This window comes from Dipteris shenzhenensis, chromosome 11, assembly GCF_047967505.1.
Source record: "Dipteris shenzhenensis isolate YYH24624 ecotype China chromosome 11, Dip_SZ_1.0, whole genome shotgun sequence".
NCBI lineage: Eukaryota > Viridiplantae > Streptophyta > Polypodiopsida > Gleicheniales > Dipteridaceae > Dipteris > Dipteris shenzhenensis.
In genome coordinates, this window is record NC_141606.1 from 7,223,585 (window position 1) to 7,243,854 (window position 20,270).

Consider the following 20,270-nt stretch of genomic DNA (forward strand, 5'->3'; position numbering starts at 1 on the left):
AATAGCAACTTACAAACATATCATCTAACAGATAATTCATCATGTGTCCACAATTCTGATGGAGTTAATTAATCTAGCCACACTTTCACTTCATTGATTTTCACAATCTTACCTATCCTTCACTCTTTTAACCCATTGCTGATGAATACAAGATGAGCACCTCCCTAGTTTCCTCTACCAACCACTACTATAACCATGGCAATTCCATGCAGTCATTGTCCAAATTTCTTGTATCCTATCCAAATCATTACATTAAGATACATTGCTAGCTAAGATTCAAAATGCATCACACCATGGCTGTGCTACTAAAGTTATGCTTATTATTGCATCCAAGTGAAAAGAGCCAACAAGACTCGTACAAAGATGCCGTGCAAATAGCAACTTACAAACATATCATCTAACAGATAATTGATCATGTATCCAGTAATTCTGATGGAGTTAATTAAACTAGTCACACTTTCAATTCGTTAATTGTCACAATCTTACCTATCCAGATATGTTATCTCTACTAAAAGGAAGAGTGTCGTCATTCTGCATACAATATCTGGCATTCAAACTCCGCCACAAAGCTGGTTAGATTTTGCACAGGCATCCTCCATAACCAAGATTATCATAGTATTGGTTTTGAATCCTCTCACCAGTACTGATTGATTACTCATAAGCTGCAAATTACTAGTTTACCAAAGCCTGCGAAAGCAATGCAATTGGTCCCATTCCTGTCACTTCATCACAACCATATAAATTCAATGCTGCTTAAAATAACAAGAACCATTCCTGTCGCTTCATCACAACCATATATATTCAATGCTGCCTAAAATAACAAGAACCGATACATATACCTGCACCCCAAAAGAAATTCACTTTTTGCACCTGCCTTAAATTTCTCATCCCACCTAAAGGTGCTGATTGTCTTATGATGTGGGGTCGACACGTGCGAACCTTAATCATATCTGCACGTCCCCTCCATAATAAGCCTGCTACTAAGACCAGCTTTTGCCCCCAATCACAAGTTTTCGAAGATAGCAAGCCTTTGAATGTTGAAATCAACATCACAACAACTCCAGACTTTTTTATTTTGACAACTTTATACGAAAATTAAACATTTACATACATTCAGCGGCTTAAATCTCAGGGGCCAGAAAAGACACAAATACAGCCAGGTCTTGTACATCAGCTAAAGGCCTGATAAATAAAACTCGATGGCTGTGTAATCTACAGCCTGAAAAACATGCCTCTATGCAGACGAACTGTCTCTCTCGAAACAAATATCCTCTTCGTCTAGAACCTCCTCCAAACTCCTGCATTTGTGGGCATGCAAGTACAACAGCAGGAAGTCTTTCATTAGCAAGACTCTTGGCCCATCCCACAGATCAAGAGAGGCAGATATAAATTTCTAAGAGCCTCCAAAGTGGGCAGCCAGCAGTGAAATTTACACAATTTTCTTTGAAACTTGGAGCTACATGCCCATTCATCATTAAGTGAAAAGTGAAAGTAAGAAGATAAACCAAAAACTTACTCCAAAGAGGCATCACCATACAAGGCTACTGATGTGTTCTGCCTGCATTTGTTCATTGCAAAGCACATTGAAATCCATTAAACACCTCAGACTAGATGTTACTCGGTAAATAGAGTCCATGAAAACTCCAGAACTTTTTTTTTTTTTTTTTGGGTACTTGCTTCATTGATGATTTATTTTCCTATGAATATACAATGATTCACTTTGCTCTGAGTGCCAAAAGAGCATCACACACACCAAAATTTTCCCAGCACGAGCAGCAAGGCTATGAATTTTCCAGAGCAAGTCCACATTTTCTGGAGACTAATTTTACCTCCAGAAACTGGTTAGATGTTGATCTTTACTTTCAATTTGACTTCCCTCTTGCTTATCCTCAGAAGGGATCACATCCTTAATAAAATCAGCATCCTCATGTGTTTTGATTAGCTCTTCCATTTTGGCACTAGCAAAATTACCATCAGCTTCTTTTGTTTCAATAGAGTCTGTATTGATTGGATTTCTGTTTTCATTTGAAGCTGGGAAAGTGGACGAGGATAAGCCTACTTTTTGAAACCGAGACCAAGTATGGTACATAAAACGAATAGAGAGACGGTTATGCACCACAAGGCTACTTCAACTGCTTCTTTGTTTTTCTATTCTATGACGAGTGACTAAAAAAACAAGCTTTATTAATTATTTTCTAAACTGGAATTCCGATACAGTGCTAAGAGAATACTAACGACAAAAGTGTGCCTAGTTTTTTATACGTCAGGTGTGACTTCCAAAGAATGCTGCAAAAGATGTTAAGAGCACAGATTATAGGTAACAGTAAACAATCAAAGGTTATAATATCTTCATACGATTTAATCACAATCTTTTACCACCAATTCACAATTGCATAGCTTGTGTTGTGATGAGAGGCACAACCAGGAGAATCTGCATCCGATGTGCCACAATCAATCGCTGATCCAACTTGATAATTCCTTACTGAGACTCCATAGTTGCCAGTTTGACCCAGTGGTGTCAGCCTGCCATACACAAAACATGTCACTTCATGCAAAATGGCAGGACCTCGTATTTTGAAGTGTAAAAGTACACAAATCATCCCACCTTCAATTCCCAAAAGAAGAGAACCAATGAAACTATTATTGTAGAAATGCCAGAATACACTAGATATTAAGGCACACAAGCTACTGAAATACTTGCCCTCCTTTCCGTCCAAGAGGAGGAAGACTCCCAGTCAAAGATGCTGACGCGGACCTTCGAGTGGAGTTAGGCTTGTCTAATTCTGCTTGTGAATCATCACAGGCAGAATAAGATGCATTGTCTGGCATTCTCCGGAGACCCAATTTTGTGAAGCTCCCAGTCAAGCTTGATGCTGTATTTTGCTGCTACACGAAGCAACACAAAGAATTTACTGCAAACTGGCTGGCTGATTTCAAGGAGTTCCCATGAACAATTAATTTGCATGGCTAATGGTTAAAATAACAAATGATTACTATCTTGAGGCTGCTTCAACAAAAAAATTTGCTAGGAGAGACAAGTTTCGGTGGGGGGGAGGGCACAATTTAAACGACCAAGCAGTCACCATAGTATTAATGCAAGGTAAGAAAAGCTGTACACGCACAACTCAGTGCAAGGCCCCAGGGATTCCTTGGTCATTTGATTTATTTTCAGATGGAAGGTTCCCAAGGTTATCTTTTGACAAGTGACTCATGCTCTCTTCATCGAGCCTTATGTTCCACCCATTTCTTTGGATGAGATCCAACACTAAATCCATACATTCAAATATCAGTTTTCAGAGAGGAAAATAAATAAAACAGCGCCAAATATTAATACAAAGTTCAAATAATGTGTGTGCACAAATGCAATCGAGCACACAAATTATTACAAAACCACCAAGCATTGGTATACCAATTCTGTGCACTCGTGTGAATACAGAACATGCTCAAACCCAAGCAGGAGCAAGTGGAACGTGCAAATTCATGTTGGAAACAATCATACTTGGTATTTGTCATGTTCTTGCTTGAATAATAAGTCAACATGAGCAGAAGCATCACCCATTAGGTAAATACACCAGTGGCATGGTCCTGGTGTTAAGTAAGCAGGTGGCATACTGCAAGATTTACAAGCCACCTGCAAGATTTACAAAAATGAGCAGTAGCATCACCCATGAGGTCGATACACTAGCGGCATGGTCCCAATGTTAAGTAAGCAGATGGCATGTTAGCAAGCCAACTGCAAGATTCCCAAATCCGTCTGAGAGGCCAAGGATACTCTATTTGTAAGGCAGGTCAGTACAGATCTGCTATAAGATACCCCATAGAAAAAATGATCTCGTATCAAGAGTAGCTTGTGCCTCAGGCAAGCTCTAATGTGTACATGTACAAAAGGACTTGGAGTCCATGGACTTTTGTGCTTCTTTATGTGATTCCATCATTGGAAAAGGTACATTTATCTGTGTTCAGTCCCTGAAAGAACTTGCGATGCATGGAGCCATTGTTTGCCTCTTCTGTGTCCTTATCATTAAAAAAGATGCATTCGTCATATTGACAGTGTGCCTACTCAATGATGGAATAGGCTGCTGCAAAGATTTGCAAGAGTGCTTCACCCTATTTTCCTCTTTTATCTTTGGAGTCGTATATGCACCTATTTCTAGACACGCAACCACATAGCCAGATCAGTGACAATTTATCCATCTTCAATTACTGAAAGGATGACAAGATCTGGTACAAGGATTCAAATATGCTTCAATGCTGAGGATATCATTTAGAAGGCATCGGCATCCACTTATGAAACCTATTCTGTTCCACTTTTCCATTGGTGTTCTGACCCAAGACTTGCTTTTGAGGAAAAACATTGGCCGGTGCCCAAGCCTGCTGACATTGCATCCTACAGCATTATAAATGTTGGGCAGCCATAGCCACACACTCACGCGAGTCACAGCTGTTGGAAGTAGAGTTACCCACATCTACTTGTATAACATCAACCTGTTACCTGAGAACTACAACAATATAAATAGAGGGGTCCAAAATAAATCCATTGTGTGCACAAGTTTGGAGTGAAGTCAAACCCTTTGCCAGAATATCAACTCCTCCGATCTCACAAACACAAGATCAAGCCTCCTATCTTAAACATGTTCACCAGCCAAATGACGGGTGCCAATAAGTTTTGCTAGAGCATGAAACTAAGGATTTTTAGGGGAACTGATACAGCCCCTATTGTCAATTGGAAATGATTGTGGGACATTCATGAGCTACACCAAATCATCCAGCAACCGATGGCTGCTTTTGAGGGTTACCGAGGAAGCGGACCACTGTCATAAGCAAATACATTCTTGCCATCCAGTGCACAACACCTTGAACTCAGATTCCATAGGAGATGAAGGCAATGTGGGTTGCTTCTTCCTGCACAAAGAAACCATTGATGTGCCTTTAAAAAATTAGTAAGCACTCCTCCGGCCCTCACCCCCTCATGCACTCCTACCCCCTTGCGTAGACTCTCCTCCCATCTGCCTTGCCCCTCCACCGCCATCTCCTCTCTGCACTTGCAGCTCAGGTCACCCCTCTCCTTTCTCCCTGCCCATTCATGGGCTGCAGCCCTACCACTTTTCCCTCTTCCTTCCTCAACTCCTGTCACGGGGGCGTGAAATTCTAAGTACTTTAATGTACTACAAGACCGTGACAACTTTGGTTTTAAAAGTCCAAGCGTGGGCTTAATAATGTGTAATTAAACGCGGCATGGTGCCTAGCACATAAGCGTAATTAATCCCTAGGCCCAAAGGCATTCCAAGGAATTATAAGAGTGGTTGTTGGGAAATGATGATGTGGCATTTTTAATGGGCCCCCTAGAGGGCCATGTACCTTCAGTGGCCCCCCTAGAGTTCCAGGTGGCTCTAGTGCCTTCTACATGCTCCTTTGCCATTCCTGGACCTTCCTAGGACTTCTAAACTTCACATGTGTGGTTTTCTCTCTCATCTTCTCCCTTTGTTGAGATTTTGGACTGGTTTTTCAGCCTCCTTCAGCTGAATTCCGTTTTTCTTCATAACTCCTCACCCGTTTGGATTCCTCGACTTCCATTTGGCCCGATGGCTTCCCCTCAGCCTTCCCTTCGTAGTGATATGCTTTTCCCTCCGTGTGTTTGGTAGAACGGGCAGAGCTGAGCACTTCTTTTGCTGGTCGAATTTGCAAAAGTGGCTTTTTTTGAACCTTTTTGCTTCTACCGCCTCCTGGGCCTCTCCTCTTGCAAAGCTACAGCTTTTTGTTGAATTTCGAGTGGTCCCACGCGCTGGTTGACTGGTTTTTCTCAGTTTTGGAGGACTTTCCGGCTATGAAACTTCTCCAAAACCTTCTCAATGCATTCCTCTCTGAAGCACGCTTCTTTTGAGCCCAAGAACTCCCATTTCTTCGCGACAGAAGTGCTTTTTGCATTTTTCAGTGGAATTCTTGCTGGTCGACTCTTGTAAATGCTCTTTCTTCATGCCTTTGCACTCCTCTTTGGCTGAGAATGCAATTGGGCATTGGCTACTATGTCCTCTTGGCGATTGAGGACTTGGTTCGAGTTTTCAGGGCTTGGTGAGTTGTGATTTTGCTGCTGCAATTTCTTTTTGCCATAAGCTATTGGTTGGCCTCGTGTGCCGTCTCTTTCTTGGCTCACAGGTGCCCAGGCAGTGCTACATGAGTCATTTTTTGGTTGGGTACTTTGCTGATTTTATTTTGGAGCTTTGAAAAGCTTTGTGAATACCATCTGGAAACCACTCAAAGAGAGAGCAGCTGGGGTACAGTGTGATTGCATCTGGACAACCAATGGAATTGCACTCGGAAAAGAGAATGCCTTTGGGTTGAGCCTATGGGTTAAGTGCGCTTATGTGATGGTGTTCTATGCTTGAAAGCCTTGCGAAGGCTTAGTGAATCGGGCTGCATGCTCAGTTGCAGGGAAGGTCTCCCAAATGCAACTTGTAATCATTTCACTGTGAAATATAAAGAAATACCGAAAGGGACGCCACGGTGTTTGGGGCCAATCAGGTGCACTTGTCTATGTTTGTTGAGCAGGGGCATTCTAGCCTCCATCCCTTTTTCAGTGGTTTTGTTGTGAACAAATGGATAAATGCCAAATGGAGATCATGCAATGGTTAATGGTTATGATATATGCTTTGTGAGCTGTAAATAAGTGCTGAAGTGATTAAAGGTTTAGTTCCACTGCTCTCTGAGTGATTAGAGGCCGGTTTCAACTCCCCTTCAGTGTTACCAAAAAACGTGGTTGGTGTAGATGTTAAACGGAGAGAGAGAGAGAGAGAGTGTGCAGTACAGGACGAGTCGAAGAAGAAGTCACGTCAACTTAGATAGATAAGGTTTCTAAACACAAGTACAAAGTACTTGTATCTAGGCCTAGGACTAAGTGTCCTAGGTGTCACATAGGACTAAGTGTCCTACGTGTCACATAGGACTAAGTGTCCTACATGGCATAGTAAGCACTAACACAATAAGTGCCTACACTTATGCCTACAAGGCACATACCATGGCCTATAGGGCATCACTAGAACCACCAAAAGATGGCCTACAAACCCCCCTCCATGGGATGGGCTGAAGTACTCTGGAAACGTCTCAGAATACCTGGTAGTTTCTGGTCATGGTGGCACATGTTCATCCAAAAGGATATAGCCACCTATGAATGTACAAGGAATGTCAGATCATGTTACAAAGGGAACCAAGTGTAAAGCCTGTCGGAAGAATTCGAACTTGGGACGAGGAAGTGCCTTTGTAAACATATCTGCTATGTTGTCCTCTGTGAGAAGATAGGACAACTCTATGTGGCCTGCTGACAACCGTTCCCGAACATAATGATAGTGAACTTCAATATGCTTGGTACGCGCATGAAACACTGGGTTACGCACAATGGCCAAAGCACTCTGGCTGTCAGTGTAGACAATAGTGGAGGATGTCTGGCAAATACCAAGATCTGTAAGTAACTGTCGAAGCCAAACACACTCTACTGTAGCGGTAAAGGCTGCCCTGTACTTAGCCTCACAACTAGACGTGGCAACTGTCGGTTGCTTCTTGCTGAGCCAAGAAATACATGAATTGCCAAGCAAAAAACAATTGCCAGTATGTGACACTCTGGTGTCGAAACATCCTGCCCAGTCACTATCCGTGTAAGCATGCATGGTAAGTGAACCCTGATCACCATAGAAGAGGGCTAAATCCTGAGTGCCTCTGAGATATCTGAAGACTCTCTTCACTGCCTGCCAATGCTGTGAACTGGGCATGTGCATGAATCAGCTGAGCTGAGATACTGCTACTGCAAGTCAGGTCTGGTGTGACATAAATAAATAAGGCATCCAACAGCCTGCTGATAAAGAGTGATATCACATGGTCGGCTCCCATCATGAGCTGAGAATTTGAAGCCAGGGTCCACTGGAGTAGAGATTGGCTTGCAATCCTCAAACTGAAAACGATCAAGGAGCTGTCCAATATACTTGGACTGAGACATCATGATACCCCCCTCAACATGAGCAAACTGAATGCCCAAATAATAATGGAGCTGTCCCATGTCTGACATGTCAAAAATCTGCTGCAAGTCAGCCTTGAAAGCTGCAATTTGCTGAGTATCTGGGCCCGTGAGAAGCATATCATCCACATATAAAATCAGCACTAAAAAATCAGATCCACTCCCACGGAAATTAAGAGTGGGTTCTGTGGGACTATTCTGAAAACCAAGGGATAGTAAGTGTGCATGAATTTTGGCATACCATGCCCTCGGTGCCTGCTTCAAACCATAAAGAGCTTTTCTAAGCCGGCATACCTTATTTTCAGAATTAACAACCTCAAAACCAGGAGGTTGTGTGACATAGACTTCTTCCTGCAGATCCCCATGAAGAAAGGCAGTCTTGATGTCAAGTTGGTGCACTTGCCAATGATGATGGGCTGCAATGGCAATGACACATCAAATGGTAGTAATCCTGGATGTGGGAGCAAATGTCTCCTCAAAGTCAATGCCTTGTTGTTGAGCATACCCTTTTGCAACAAGACGGGCTTTGTGTCGATCTATGCTGCCATCTGATTTTCTTTTTAATTTGTAGACCCACCGCGTTCCAATGGCATGGTTGCCAGGTGGGAGATCTACTAATTCCCAAGTGTCATTTTTGGCAATAGATTGTAACTCAGCTTTCATTGCATCCATCCACTCTTTGCTGTCAAAGCATCTTTATGGCACAAAGGCTCTTCATTGCAAGCTGTAGCAAGGAGTGCAAACTCAAGAAAGTGACCATGCTGTCTATTCCCTGATCTTGTCCGGGCAGCAAAAGGCTGATCTTGTTTGCTGTCCCTCAATGTATCAAGAAGCCATCTGGGAACTTGTCTTTGCTGTCTATTAACAGCTCTTTCTTCAATGACTGCATCATGAGTAATGGGATCATTTTGTGCCGGAAGAGAAACCTGCAAATCAGCATGAGGTTGAGGCTGATTATTGCTTTGTGGAGGGCCTGCAGGAGGCGCATGTTGCTGCTCAAAATCCTCTTCTAATGATGGTAGAGGTAACCAAGATTCAAAGGCATCAAACATGTCAATATCTGGCTTTGCTTTGCAGTCCACAAGAGGAGAAGCTGAACGTTCAGCAAAGATCACATCTCTACTGACAATAATCTTCCCAGTATTTGGTTGATATAACCGATACCCTCTGCTCTCCTGGCTGTAACCAATGAATATGCATTTGATTGCCTTGTCATCAAGCTTATGTCTCAGCTGAGATGGTACATGAACATATGCAAGAGACCCAAAAACTTTCATGTGTGAAAGTGAAGGCTTCCTGCCTTTCCATGCTTCATAAGGTGTAATAGTCTTTAATGCCCGTGTAGGTGATCTATTCAGCACATAGTTGGTACACATTACTGCATCAAGCCAAAATTTATTGGGCAAAGACTTGGCCTTAAGCATGCATCTAGCCATCTCCATTGTGGACCTGTTTTTCCTTTCAGAAACGGGATTCTGCTGAGGAGTGTAAGGAGTAGTGCATGAGTGAATAATGCCCCGTGAGGAAAGAAATGCATCAAACTCCTTTGACATATACTCACCCCCCCTATCTGTGTTGAGGGTGACAAGCTTGCATCCTGATTCATTCTCAACCATATTCAGCCATCTCTGAAAGCATAAGAAAACTTCAGATTTGGCCTTTAAAGGATATACCAACAATACCTTGTGAAATCATCAATGAGAGTCATGAAATACTTGTATCCTCCAATGGCATTTGTCCTCATTGGGCCACAGACATCACTGTGTACTAGCTGCAATTTCCTTTGTGAGAGTTTTGGACAATTCTTTTGAAAAGGAAATCGTTGCATCTTACCCAAAGACAACCCTCACACACATGTTTAGAAACTGTGTGAGTCTGAGATACATCATTTGCCATCTGCTGTGAATGTAGCTTTGCAAGAGCTCTATAATTGAGATGGCCCATTCTCTCATGCCAAAGATGAGTTTCAGCAAGCTGTGAATCTGAAATAGCCAATGCTTCGGTAGAAAATGCAGCTGCATGATGATCAAGGTGATAAAGTCCTTTTTGCAAAGTGCCAGTGAGAACTATGGCATTGTCATCACGAAGATCATATACTAGGCATCTGTAGCCATCAAAAATTACTCTGAAACCTGAAGTAGCAATTGCTGAAATTGAAATCAAGTTGACTTCAATTCCAGGCACAAAAAGAACATTTGTCAGAGTGACAGGATGGCTGGAAATGGATGTGAGCTGCACATCTCCAACTCCTTTTACAGCATATGAAGCATTATTGGCACATGTAACAGTCCCCCCTCGAGATGCATCAGCTAAAGAATGAAACAACTGTCTGCAAGATGTGACATGCTTGGAAGCACCACTATCACAGTACCAGGACTGAGCATCATTAGCAGTAAAAAGTGTGTCAGCTTTGGAGGGATTAAATGAGCAATGGACAGCCCATGCCCAATCATCCTGAAGAGCATGTGCATGTGAAGCATCTGATGGCTCATGGGATTCAATGGCATGTGAGGCATTAGCTGTCAATCCTGCTTTCTTTTTCTCCGAAGCAATGCGCTTCCTACATTCTGAAATGTCATGTCCAGGCTTGCGACAATAGTTGCATCTTTTCTTCTTTCCTTTATCTGCTGTATTTTTAGATGCAGGGGAGGAATTACAGCTGCTATGTGTAGAGGAATTGCAGCTGCTATGCACAGATTTTGGCTTGTTCATAGGCTTGGAAGCCTTGCCTCTTCCTACTGCAGTATCGAGGGAAGTACCAGCTGTACGAACAGCTCTAGCATAGTGTACGGCTGTACGTCCAGCTCGAGTACGACTGTACGGTTGTACGGCGATGCGCAGGTGTACGGCGACGGGCAGTACGGTACGACGATGCACAGTACGGTGACGCGCAGTTGTACGGCGACGTGCAGTACGGTACGACGATGCACAGTACGTAGCAGAACCGTACGGTTGTACGACACGAATACCACTGAAGGTACGGTTGTATGGAGCAAGTGCGACGAGCACTGAAGGAATCTATACGAAAGTCCGTACAATCGTACGGATTGTACGGATGGAGCGCAAACTCTTGAAATCTGTGCGTGATGCAGATCCGGAGGCAGGGGAACAGGTCTAGTAGCGCTCTGATACCACTGTAGATGTTAAACGAAGAGAGAGAGAGAGAGAGAGAGAGAGAGAGAGAGTGTGTGTGTGCAGTACAGGACAAGTCGAAGAAGAAGTCACGTCAACTTAGATAGATAAGGTTCCTAAACACAAGTACAAAGTACTTGTATCTAGGCCTAGGACTAAGTGTCCTAGGTGTCACATAGGACTAAGTGTCCTACGTGGCATAGTAAGCACTAACACAATAAGTGCCTACACTTATGCCTACAAGGCACATACCATGGCCTATAGGGCATCACTAGAACCACCAAAAGATGGCCTACAGTTGGGCATGCGGAACGTGACGAAACGTTTCTGCCCGAAACATTTTGACGAGACGTGCGAAAAGTTCATGTATAGGGCAAAATGCCCTAGGTACAAAACGTGCCTGTAGGCTCTCTCTCTCTCTCTCTCTCTCTCTCTCTCTCTCTCGTGTGCGCGCGTGCATGTGCATGCATGCGTGCAATGTGTGTATCTGTGTGAGAAAGAGAGAGAGAGAGAGAGAGAGAGAGAGAGAGAGAGAGAGTCTTACAAATTAAAAGTTTTTATAGAACAAAGGAAACGGAGTCAGTAAGCAACTTTAGACAAATTTATGAGTAAACGAGAAAAATAAAAAATAACGATAACTTAGTAGCGAAGCTACGCTTATGTTCTCATCAATACCCAAGCATAAGCTGCCATCTGAGTTTCGACAGATTCCAGAATCTCTATGGTAAACACAGTGCTTACTAAGCTTTAAAATCCCAACCAAACAACAAAAACTTTGAGAGCAAAATGGAAGAAACAAAGCACAAAATAAGAATAAGAATCGCAAAGAGAGAGAGAGAGAGACAGAAAGAAAGAAAGATATATTAACGTCCGCCGAAGGCCTCGTGGGCCTATGGGACAAAGTACGGAATCAAGTAGCTCATACACACCACTGTGGGCCGGGGCAAAGGGCTCACTAAGGCCCTTGCTGAGTACTAAGATAGTATACTAGTACCAAGTAGAATAGCAAAGTAAAAATGCAAAATGAGAGTGACACGAAGATATCAAGTGCTCAGAGCTAGAGTCCCAAGTGCGTGGACCGATCCTACATATCCAAGCTCCATAATGGCTCTCTGATGAGATGCAAAGAGCTCATGAATCTGCATCTCTCAAGATGTCTCCCGTGGTGGTGGAGGACATGGTCTCCTCGATCTCTGGATCCGATGGGCTATGTCAAGAGTCCTCCGTCCTAGAGTGCCCTGGGGCCGAGTCAGATGCATAGAAATATGTAACCTATCTCTACGCTCGGTCTACCACAACACAACCTAACACCCCCAAAAATAATAATAATAATAATAAACAACACTGATAGTTCCTACTCCGCACCCCACTTCTGCTTCAGCACAGCCCACCTCTATCTCAATTCCCACTAGTTTGCCTTTCTCCTTAGTACCATGGCTTCACGGTAACAGACATGGAGACGAAGCATCACATCTCTCATTTTCAACTGACTCTTTACTTCCCAAGTCTTCAGAGTGAGCACTATTAGATTGTTCTCTTTGCAAGGTACTGGGGGCTCCCTCGATAGTGACCTTAGTTCTTGATTCTGGATTACCAAGGTCAAATTTGTGGTTACGTGTGCTTCTCAACCTAGCTGGCATAACAACTACATCTTGCATTTAGAAAGAACCTGCTGGAAGTCGGGATTTGCTTGGAGGGCTTCGCTTGGATACTGGACTTGGCCTTGGCTCCTTATGCCCATGGCCTTCACATGCACTTCGGGCGTGGCTTTGACACCTTATGATTTATCCACTATGCCCATTTGCCTAAAGTAGAAGCAATACTATTTTCCGAACTATGGAGACGACATAGGTAGATTTCTTTTTATCCAAAACGCTGCCCCAAAATGGGATGAAGCAAACCATGTACACGTGACTCTCCCACACTGAGAATCAGTAGCCAGTGAGGCTCTCAAAAGAATGAAGGAATGGATGATTAGGAGGGCTGAACTTTCCACATGAACCAAACCTGGCAAGAGGATCTAGGACGGCTTCTGCAGGCAAATTAACCTGCCAAACAGCAGTCCACTGACAGGCCTGGCCATGGCTGGCTACAATGTGTCACCTGCCTACTGGGTGATTGCTCTTTGGCCAAAACACAGCTGAAGCCTAGCTTGTTGCCTGGCCTGTCTGGCAGTGTACCTATGATGCCCATAGGATCATTCTAGTTCTCCCAGATCCTGTATTCCCATATTCATTGGCTTCTCCTCATATGGGGTCCTTACAGATTGAACAATAGACTACCCTAGAACCAAAAGGTTGGAACATTGGTAACCAACAGCAAGCTCCCAATGCACATAGTTGCCAGCTTCAGCTAGTACAACACTTTCACGCACATGAATGTCCTTAGACCCTATGATGTCTCCTTGCTGCCGACGCCTTGCCCTCTGTTCCTAAAAGGCTACCGCGGTCAAGTTAAAATCCTCCAATCAGAGCTTCTCACACAACTGCAAATATATAGCCTTAGACCTTAATCATCAAGGCCAATGAGGGGTCTACCACACCTTCTTCATGTTCCCAAGGCTTTCTCAAGTCCACAGCTCCTCGTGTACCAGCAATGATGTTGCCTCCTCAACTCCAATGCCAAAGAAGCTCTTTAAAGGTCATCTCAAAGGTGCACATGCTCCACAAAACCGATCCTTGCCCCAAGCAAGACACAGCAATGAAAACTCGCAGCCATGCAGAGAACTACCACCTTACAGGCTTTGACAGTTAACTTCCCTTGGATCTCACAACAAACGTAAGTTCTCTACTCAGCTATCTAGAGCTACAGTGCATGTCAAAACAACAGCAGAACAATCAGAGAATAGAGAAGGAAGAGATGAGTAGTAGCCAAAGTATTCTATGAAATGGTACAGTCACAAGATCCTCCTCAACAGATATATAAATCACACTATGGCACATCAGGTATACACCAAACACACATCAATTCTTAACTACTCTATCTTTCCAAGATGTAACAGTGTAGGACATCCGACTGTTATAATTATCTACTGATCAGCCTCACAGATAAATAAATCACACTGGCACATTAGGTATACACCATCAAACACGCATCAATTCTTAACTTCTCTATCTTTCCAAGATGCAACCTTGTAGGAAATTCAACAATGTTATAATCAACCAGATAATACAATACGCAGAGAAAAGTTGAAAGTGTAGTCCTCCAAAGACCAAACGTTTGCATACCTCAAGCTTCAAGTATGATTCCAAGATGTCTACCAAAAGCAGAGGAGATGCCCCATCTTTGCTTGCCCCAGCTTCTGTCTTTTGACCCAATTTCTCCTTCAACTCCGATTTCCAAAATCCTCTTGGCTGATAAACAAGGTAATGATTGCCATACCATTTAACAACGCATTTGATCACCAAAACATGAACTAATAGTATGTGAAACCCTAAAAGAAAATGGGTGAAACCAAATATAAATAGGCATCTAAGAAAGCAAACCAAGCCATCTTACCAGATTGCACTCCGGTAAATAAACTTTCAAAGTATGTTCCAACTGACACCACTCCAAGTAGTCACATATGAGAGCGGTTAATAGCTTACCTGCAAACTTCAATATCATCATCATTTTGTGGACATGAAACCTTGTCACTGTTATCTCTAAGCAGCAAATGAGGCGCTTCAATATATTTGGATTAATGCAGGAAGCAAATCCATGACAAAAGGTGTCAAAAGCTGAAAGGAGGCATGTCCTTGAGCATATGGACTCGCATGTGTGCAAATTGTAAATTTATAAGTTTTTCTCAACAAACTCCATCACGCATAGTAGCTTGGCAGAACAAGCCAAACTGGAGGTCCAAGACCCGAGCCACATGCAAGCACACAACATCTTGTAGATCTCGCACACATGTCAAGCAGATGGCTAACAAGCACTGCAGAATGATCATCTGCCAAGTCATCAACACTAGGTCATCCACAGACTGATAAATATTCAGTTGATGTGGGGGGGATTGCCCTTTTCTAAGGACTATAAGAAGGGGTTACACCCCTCCAGTTCATCCATGCTTTGCATTTGCAAGGCAAAAAGTGGCTGTTGAACCTCACAAAGTATGGCTTAGGAGTATACTTAGAAGGTTTTTGGCCACATCTTGTATTGTAAGAGATCGTGTTCAAATGGCAAGAGGAGAGAGAACTCCCAATGTGTCTAAATAATCCAAACCTGTTTCAATGCTTACTCTAGCCTACCTCCAAGCTAATGAAAAATCCACCCATATCTAGTTTTCAGTTTAAGATTGCAATAAGTTAAATGATATGTTATCAACTCAACAGCATAAAAAAATCCACTTGTTTTCTACAGAATGTTGTGATTGCAATTGCATTTTCTATAAGCAAAGTTAATAACGTGCCTGTAGGGGAGGCATGGAGTTGCTTTGCACGTTCATTGCAGCTACCCAACAAAGAAAAGGAAGGATTCTCTTCATTTTCTATTGCTCTGTCCTCCTCCTCTATTGCAGCAAATACATTTGCTCTCAACTCTGCCTGCACATACGAGTAGCATAAAGACAAGCCATTGTAAAGTCTCTTTTGAAAAGGTAAAGCAACAATGTCCGACCAGTTTATGCCGATCTGTCTGTAACACACAGAATTATTGCAACGAATTCAGCAAAGACACACTGGTAACCCTTTTAAAAATGGCTAGCAAATAGGTGTACATGCTCTCTCTCTCTCTCTCTCTCTCTCTCTCTCTCTCTCTCTCTCACACACACACATCCACGCTTCACAAGTCTAGCAAATATCTAACCTCAGGAGGGAAAATAGCTAAACAAATATATTGTCCTCTAGTTTGCTTATCCTAGGAATAAAAGATATGCATGGAAACCCCCCCAACACACACACATCCACACTTCACAAGTCTAGCAAATATCAAACCTCAGGAGGGAAAATAGCTAAACAAATATATTGTCCTCTAGTTTGCTTATCCTAGGAATAAAAGATATGCATAAAACATCTATGTAAAGCACATGAAGTTAAGAAGTTTGTGATTCCACACACCACACACATTGTGTGAGCTCTTGGGCTATTCGATCAGTCTTTTGCTCTGTGTACCCTCTGTTGGCCGATTTCTAACAAAAACCAGTGGAGGGGGACCCTTTGTTCTAATCATTACTTATAAACTTGGAATGCCTCACCTATAGATCTTAATTTGAGTCAAGTGAGAAAGATAATGCAGCATTCATCAACAAGTTTAGTTTTTAATTATATAGAATGGGGATAAAGGTCTAGGAAAGATTCGCTTGGGAGAACATCACACAAATGCTCATAAAATAATTAACTAAGCACATGCACCTTCTACCTATACCTAGCTTTGGGGGGGGGGGGGGGTGAGGGTTCGAGATGCATAACACTTTCTTCAATACCTCAATGACAGCATGTGAACTGCTCCATATGCTCTCCATTGTCTGATTGTGTAGTTGGATTTTCTTTTTGGGTGTGTGTGTGTGTGTTGGGGGGGTTTCCATTGCAGACTAGCAAATAGCCAGTGAGTCATGCTAGATATAGAATCCACCAAAAAGAATATATTTCCATCCCAAACTATGGACACAATACAAAAGATAGATCTAGAGTCCCACCAAGATGTGAGCCTCTGATCTTACCAACAGGATTTTCTACTATCTCCTGGTACCTCTAGATCTTTGAGCGCATGCGCTCCACCTCGAGCGTATGTAGACTCTCCATCCAAAGACCTCAGCACCTTGCTGCCCTAGAAGACAGCCTAGGTTCCAGCCCTAGATGAGCTCAGTCTGCAGCACCTCTGGGACTGCTCTACCTCCTGGATGTAGGCCTGAGGGTGAGTCTTCTGCTGCTCCCCAAACGGCTGGCTTGCTGGATGAAGTTATGCCCCCCAAGGGGGCCCTTTTATAGGCCCCAAGAGGCCCCCAAAATACGGACTCCCCCAAGGCCAAATGGCCAACCCAGGGGGTCTGTTCCAACCGACTTTTGGCTTCCTATAAGTGGGGGCCCAGTCCCCCGTAGTTTGTGCCAGGTGACCTGACTGGCCCCCTCCACCACATCTATATATAGGGATTTTCCAGCCCCAAAACCTTACCCTCTGTGGGTCTGCTGGCCGACCTGCTTTCAGCATCCCCACCAACCTGCGGGGCTCTATAAAGCCAGGCCTCAGGCGTCCATTCCATGAAGGGAGCCCAGTCCCTTTGTCTGCCCTATTTCTGGCCTGGTTTGCTGGCTCCAACCAGCCCTACCAGCTCCCCTGCCATGTATGCACCATATCTGCCAGCTCCATTAGCTATGAACAGCAGTCCCCTGACAACTAGGTTCTTGCTGCCCCTGCCATGTATGCACCATATCTGCCAACTCCATTAGCTACGTACAGTCCCGTATAGTTACTGTGAGGTGCTGCCCATGTGCCCCCTGCCTCTCTCTTCTCTGGGCATATTCTTCCCTAGGTCTCCCTCCCCCATGCTCTCCTCATTTGGGGGCTTACAGATGGGAGGTGACCTTTCCAACAGTTTTCTCTTGACCTCGGGTGAACTCTCACATGAGGACTGCAGACCTCTCCTCTCTCCTATTTAACTTGGGGAGACATACCACTTGCTTGACAGTAGCAAGATGATGAGTAGATTACAGGAGAGGAGGGAGGGACCCCAATAGATTGATCAGGTTGAGAACCAGCAGCGTTCCATTAGAGATTTTCTTCCTCGGCAGCGCCATCCCTCACCAGACCCAAAGCAACTGACAGTCGGGATCATCTCATTTATCCTTAGTCAACCGGTGGATTTGGTCCCACAGACAACATAGACAAGTGCCTCACTCAAATCAATAGCTAATTGGATGGCCCATGGCCCGGGACCTCCCCTCTTTGTCCTTTGGATTTCTCCCACATCAAAAGTATTGTGTATTTATTTTCTCATCTTGAACACCAGCCTCGTTTCTAGTGGCCCCACCCCAGCCCTACCACCTCCCTCCAGTGGCCGACTAGGTTCTTACTGCGCCTGGCATATCTGCCAGCTCAATTAGCTCCGTACAGTCCCATATAGTTACTGTGATGTGCTGCCCATTTGGCAGCTCCCTCCCTATCTCTTCCCTGGGCATATCCTGCCCTAGGTCTCCCTGCCCCATGCTCTCCTCATTTGGGGGCTTACAGATGGGGAGGTGACCTTTCCAACACTTTTCTCTTGACCTCGGGCAAACTCTCACATGAGGACTGCAGACATCTCCTCTCTACTATTTAACTTGGGGAAAGAGACCACTTGCTTGATAGTAGCACTTGCAAGATGATGAGCAAAACAGCGCCATCCCTCACCAGACCCAAAGCAACCGACAGTCGGGATCATCTTGTCTATCCTTAGTCAACCGGTGGATTTGGTCCCAGAAACAACATAGACACGTGCCTCACTCGGATCAATAGCTGATTGGATGGCCCATGCCTCGGGACCTCCCCTCTTTGTTCTTTGCATTTGGGAATTCTCCAGCAGCAAAAGTATGGTGTATTTATTTTCGCATCTTAAACACGTCGCCCGATTCCAGTGGCCCCACCCCAGCCCTACCAGCTCCCTCCAATGGCTGACTAGGTTCTTGTTGCCCCTGCCATGTCTGCACCATATCCGCCAACTCCATCAGCTCTGTACAGTCCTGTATAGTCACTGTGAGGTGCTGCCCATGTGGCAGGTCCCTCCTCCTCTCTGGGCATATCCTGCCCTAGGTCTCCCTCCCCCATGCTCTCCTCATTTGAGTGCTTACAAATGGGGAGGTAACCTTTCCAACAGTTTTCTCTTGACCTCGGGTGAACTCTCACATGAGGACTGCCTCAAGGCTAGCAAGAGGGTGGTAGAACACTAACCAAACGAAGTCCTTCACAATAAAATACTCAGCAAACACTCCACAGACAGAAAGGGGGAGCTAGAGAGCTCCTGCTCAAACACAAAGACACAGATTGGCCCCAAAGCCTTGGCGCCCCTTTCGGTATTTCTTTATTAATTGAAGAGTGCCACAAAGAGATTACACAGTGAGTACCAACTCACACGCATTCAATGCTCTTCTCTAACTCCGAGGCATCAGTATCACAACACATTAGCCCTGCGGGACACTGCTATCACAACCATGTGGCCATAGGCATCCATACTCAGTGCAAACACCTGCATTTAACCTGAGAGCGCCTTCTAGCAGCCCAAACAAGGCCACACGCTCTCCAGACAAACAAAAGTGTCCACTGTCTCACTGGAATGCCCAAACAAAGGGTGAAAGCATCATTGAACTGCCCACAAAGATCAGAAACTCAAACAACCTCTGAAAGCATTCATTGTATCCCGTCCTGCCAAGCAAGTCTCTAAAAACACAGCCCAATGCTCATGGGCAATCACTAGAAGGGAGAGGTGCACCTTCCCACCAACCAAGAGCTCAATCAAGCTCATTCATGAGCTATGTGCACACCCCCATGGGCTCAAAGAATGCCCTATCAAGCTGAAATGTACCTCCATTCAGCCACTTAGTAGCAGCCCATATTAAAAGGGTAAATGGGAGGCTGTAGTACAGCCCATAAACCACGAAGCCAGCACGCTGTAACCAATGGCCATCAAGCAGCCCAAACCTTCCGTTCATCCCGTACAATATCTGCTGCTCTGATCCGTACAGCCTGACAATGGATGCCTGTACACTCCGTACGTACCAGCCCATACCAGCAGCATTCAGTGCACCATGCACAACCCGTACCATCAGCAGTTAGCGCTCCGTACACAGCCCGTACCATCAGCAGTTAAGGCCCCATACAAGCTCGTACTTGCAGCATTTAAGGCCCCATACCAGCCTATGCTTGGCATTCCGTACCTGCCCTGTACCAGCCCGTATGTAGGAAGTACTGCCTGTCCGTGAGTCGTTGTACCAACAGCATTAAATTGCATTCAATACTCCTCCCGTGCCGTCGTACGGACTAAATCCCTTCTCTCTGTCGAGGCGCCAACCTTCGTAAGACCTCCGTCTTTGATTCTGTCTCTCCGTGCCATTCTTTCCCATCCAACCCTCACCAAGGCCTTCCTTGGCCTTCCTTTCAAAAAAGGGGGCTGCATGGGCTGGCCACATGGCAGCCCATACCTTGGGGTTGCCCCAAGGGCTTCATTTGCCCCTAGGCCCCCTCTAGT

General features: G+C 44.4%; 1 protein-coding gene across 1 annotated transcript in view; it reads right to left on the reverse strand.

Moving 5' to 3' along the window:
- Positions 1-1,049: 1,049 nt before the first annotated feature.
- The window catches only part of LOC147896558 (uncharacterized), a 47,885-nt gene continuing 28,664 nt past the window's right edge, over positions 1,050-20,270 (reverse strand). Inside the window, exons 2-10 of the mRNA XM_087381901.1 lie at positions 15,525-15,657; positions 14,633-14,721; positions 14,362-14,487; positions 2,702-2,886; positions 2,377-2,523; positions 2,236-2,286; positions 1,830-2,123; positions 1,517-1,558; positions 1,050-1,298 (exon numbers count right to left, since the gene is read on the reverse strand). Of these exons, the coding sequence (XP_087238027.1) occupies positions 1,235-1,298; positions 1,517-1,558; positions 1,830-2,123; positions 2,236-2,286; positions 2,377-2,523; positions 2,702-2,886; positions 14,362-14,487; positions 14,633-14,721; positions 15,525-15,657 (1,131 nt within the window). The 3' untranslated portion in view covers positions 1,050-1,234. The remainder of the gene's footprint in view (positions 1,299-1,516; positions 1,559-1,829; positions 2,124-2,235; positions 2,287-2,376; positions 2,524-2,701; positions 2,887-14,361; positions 14,488-14,632; positions 14,722-15,524; positions 15,658-20,270) is intronic.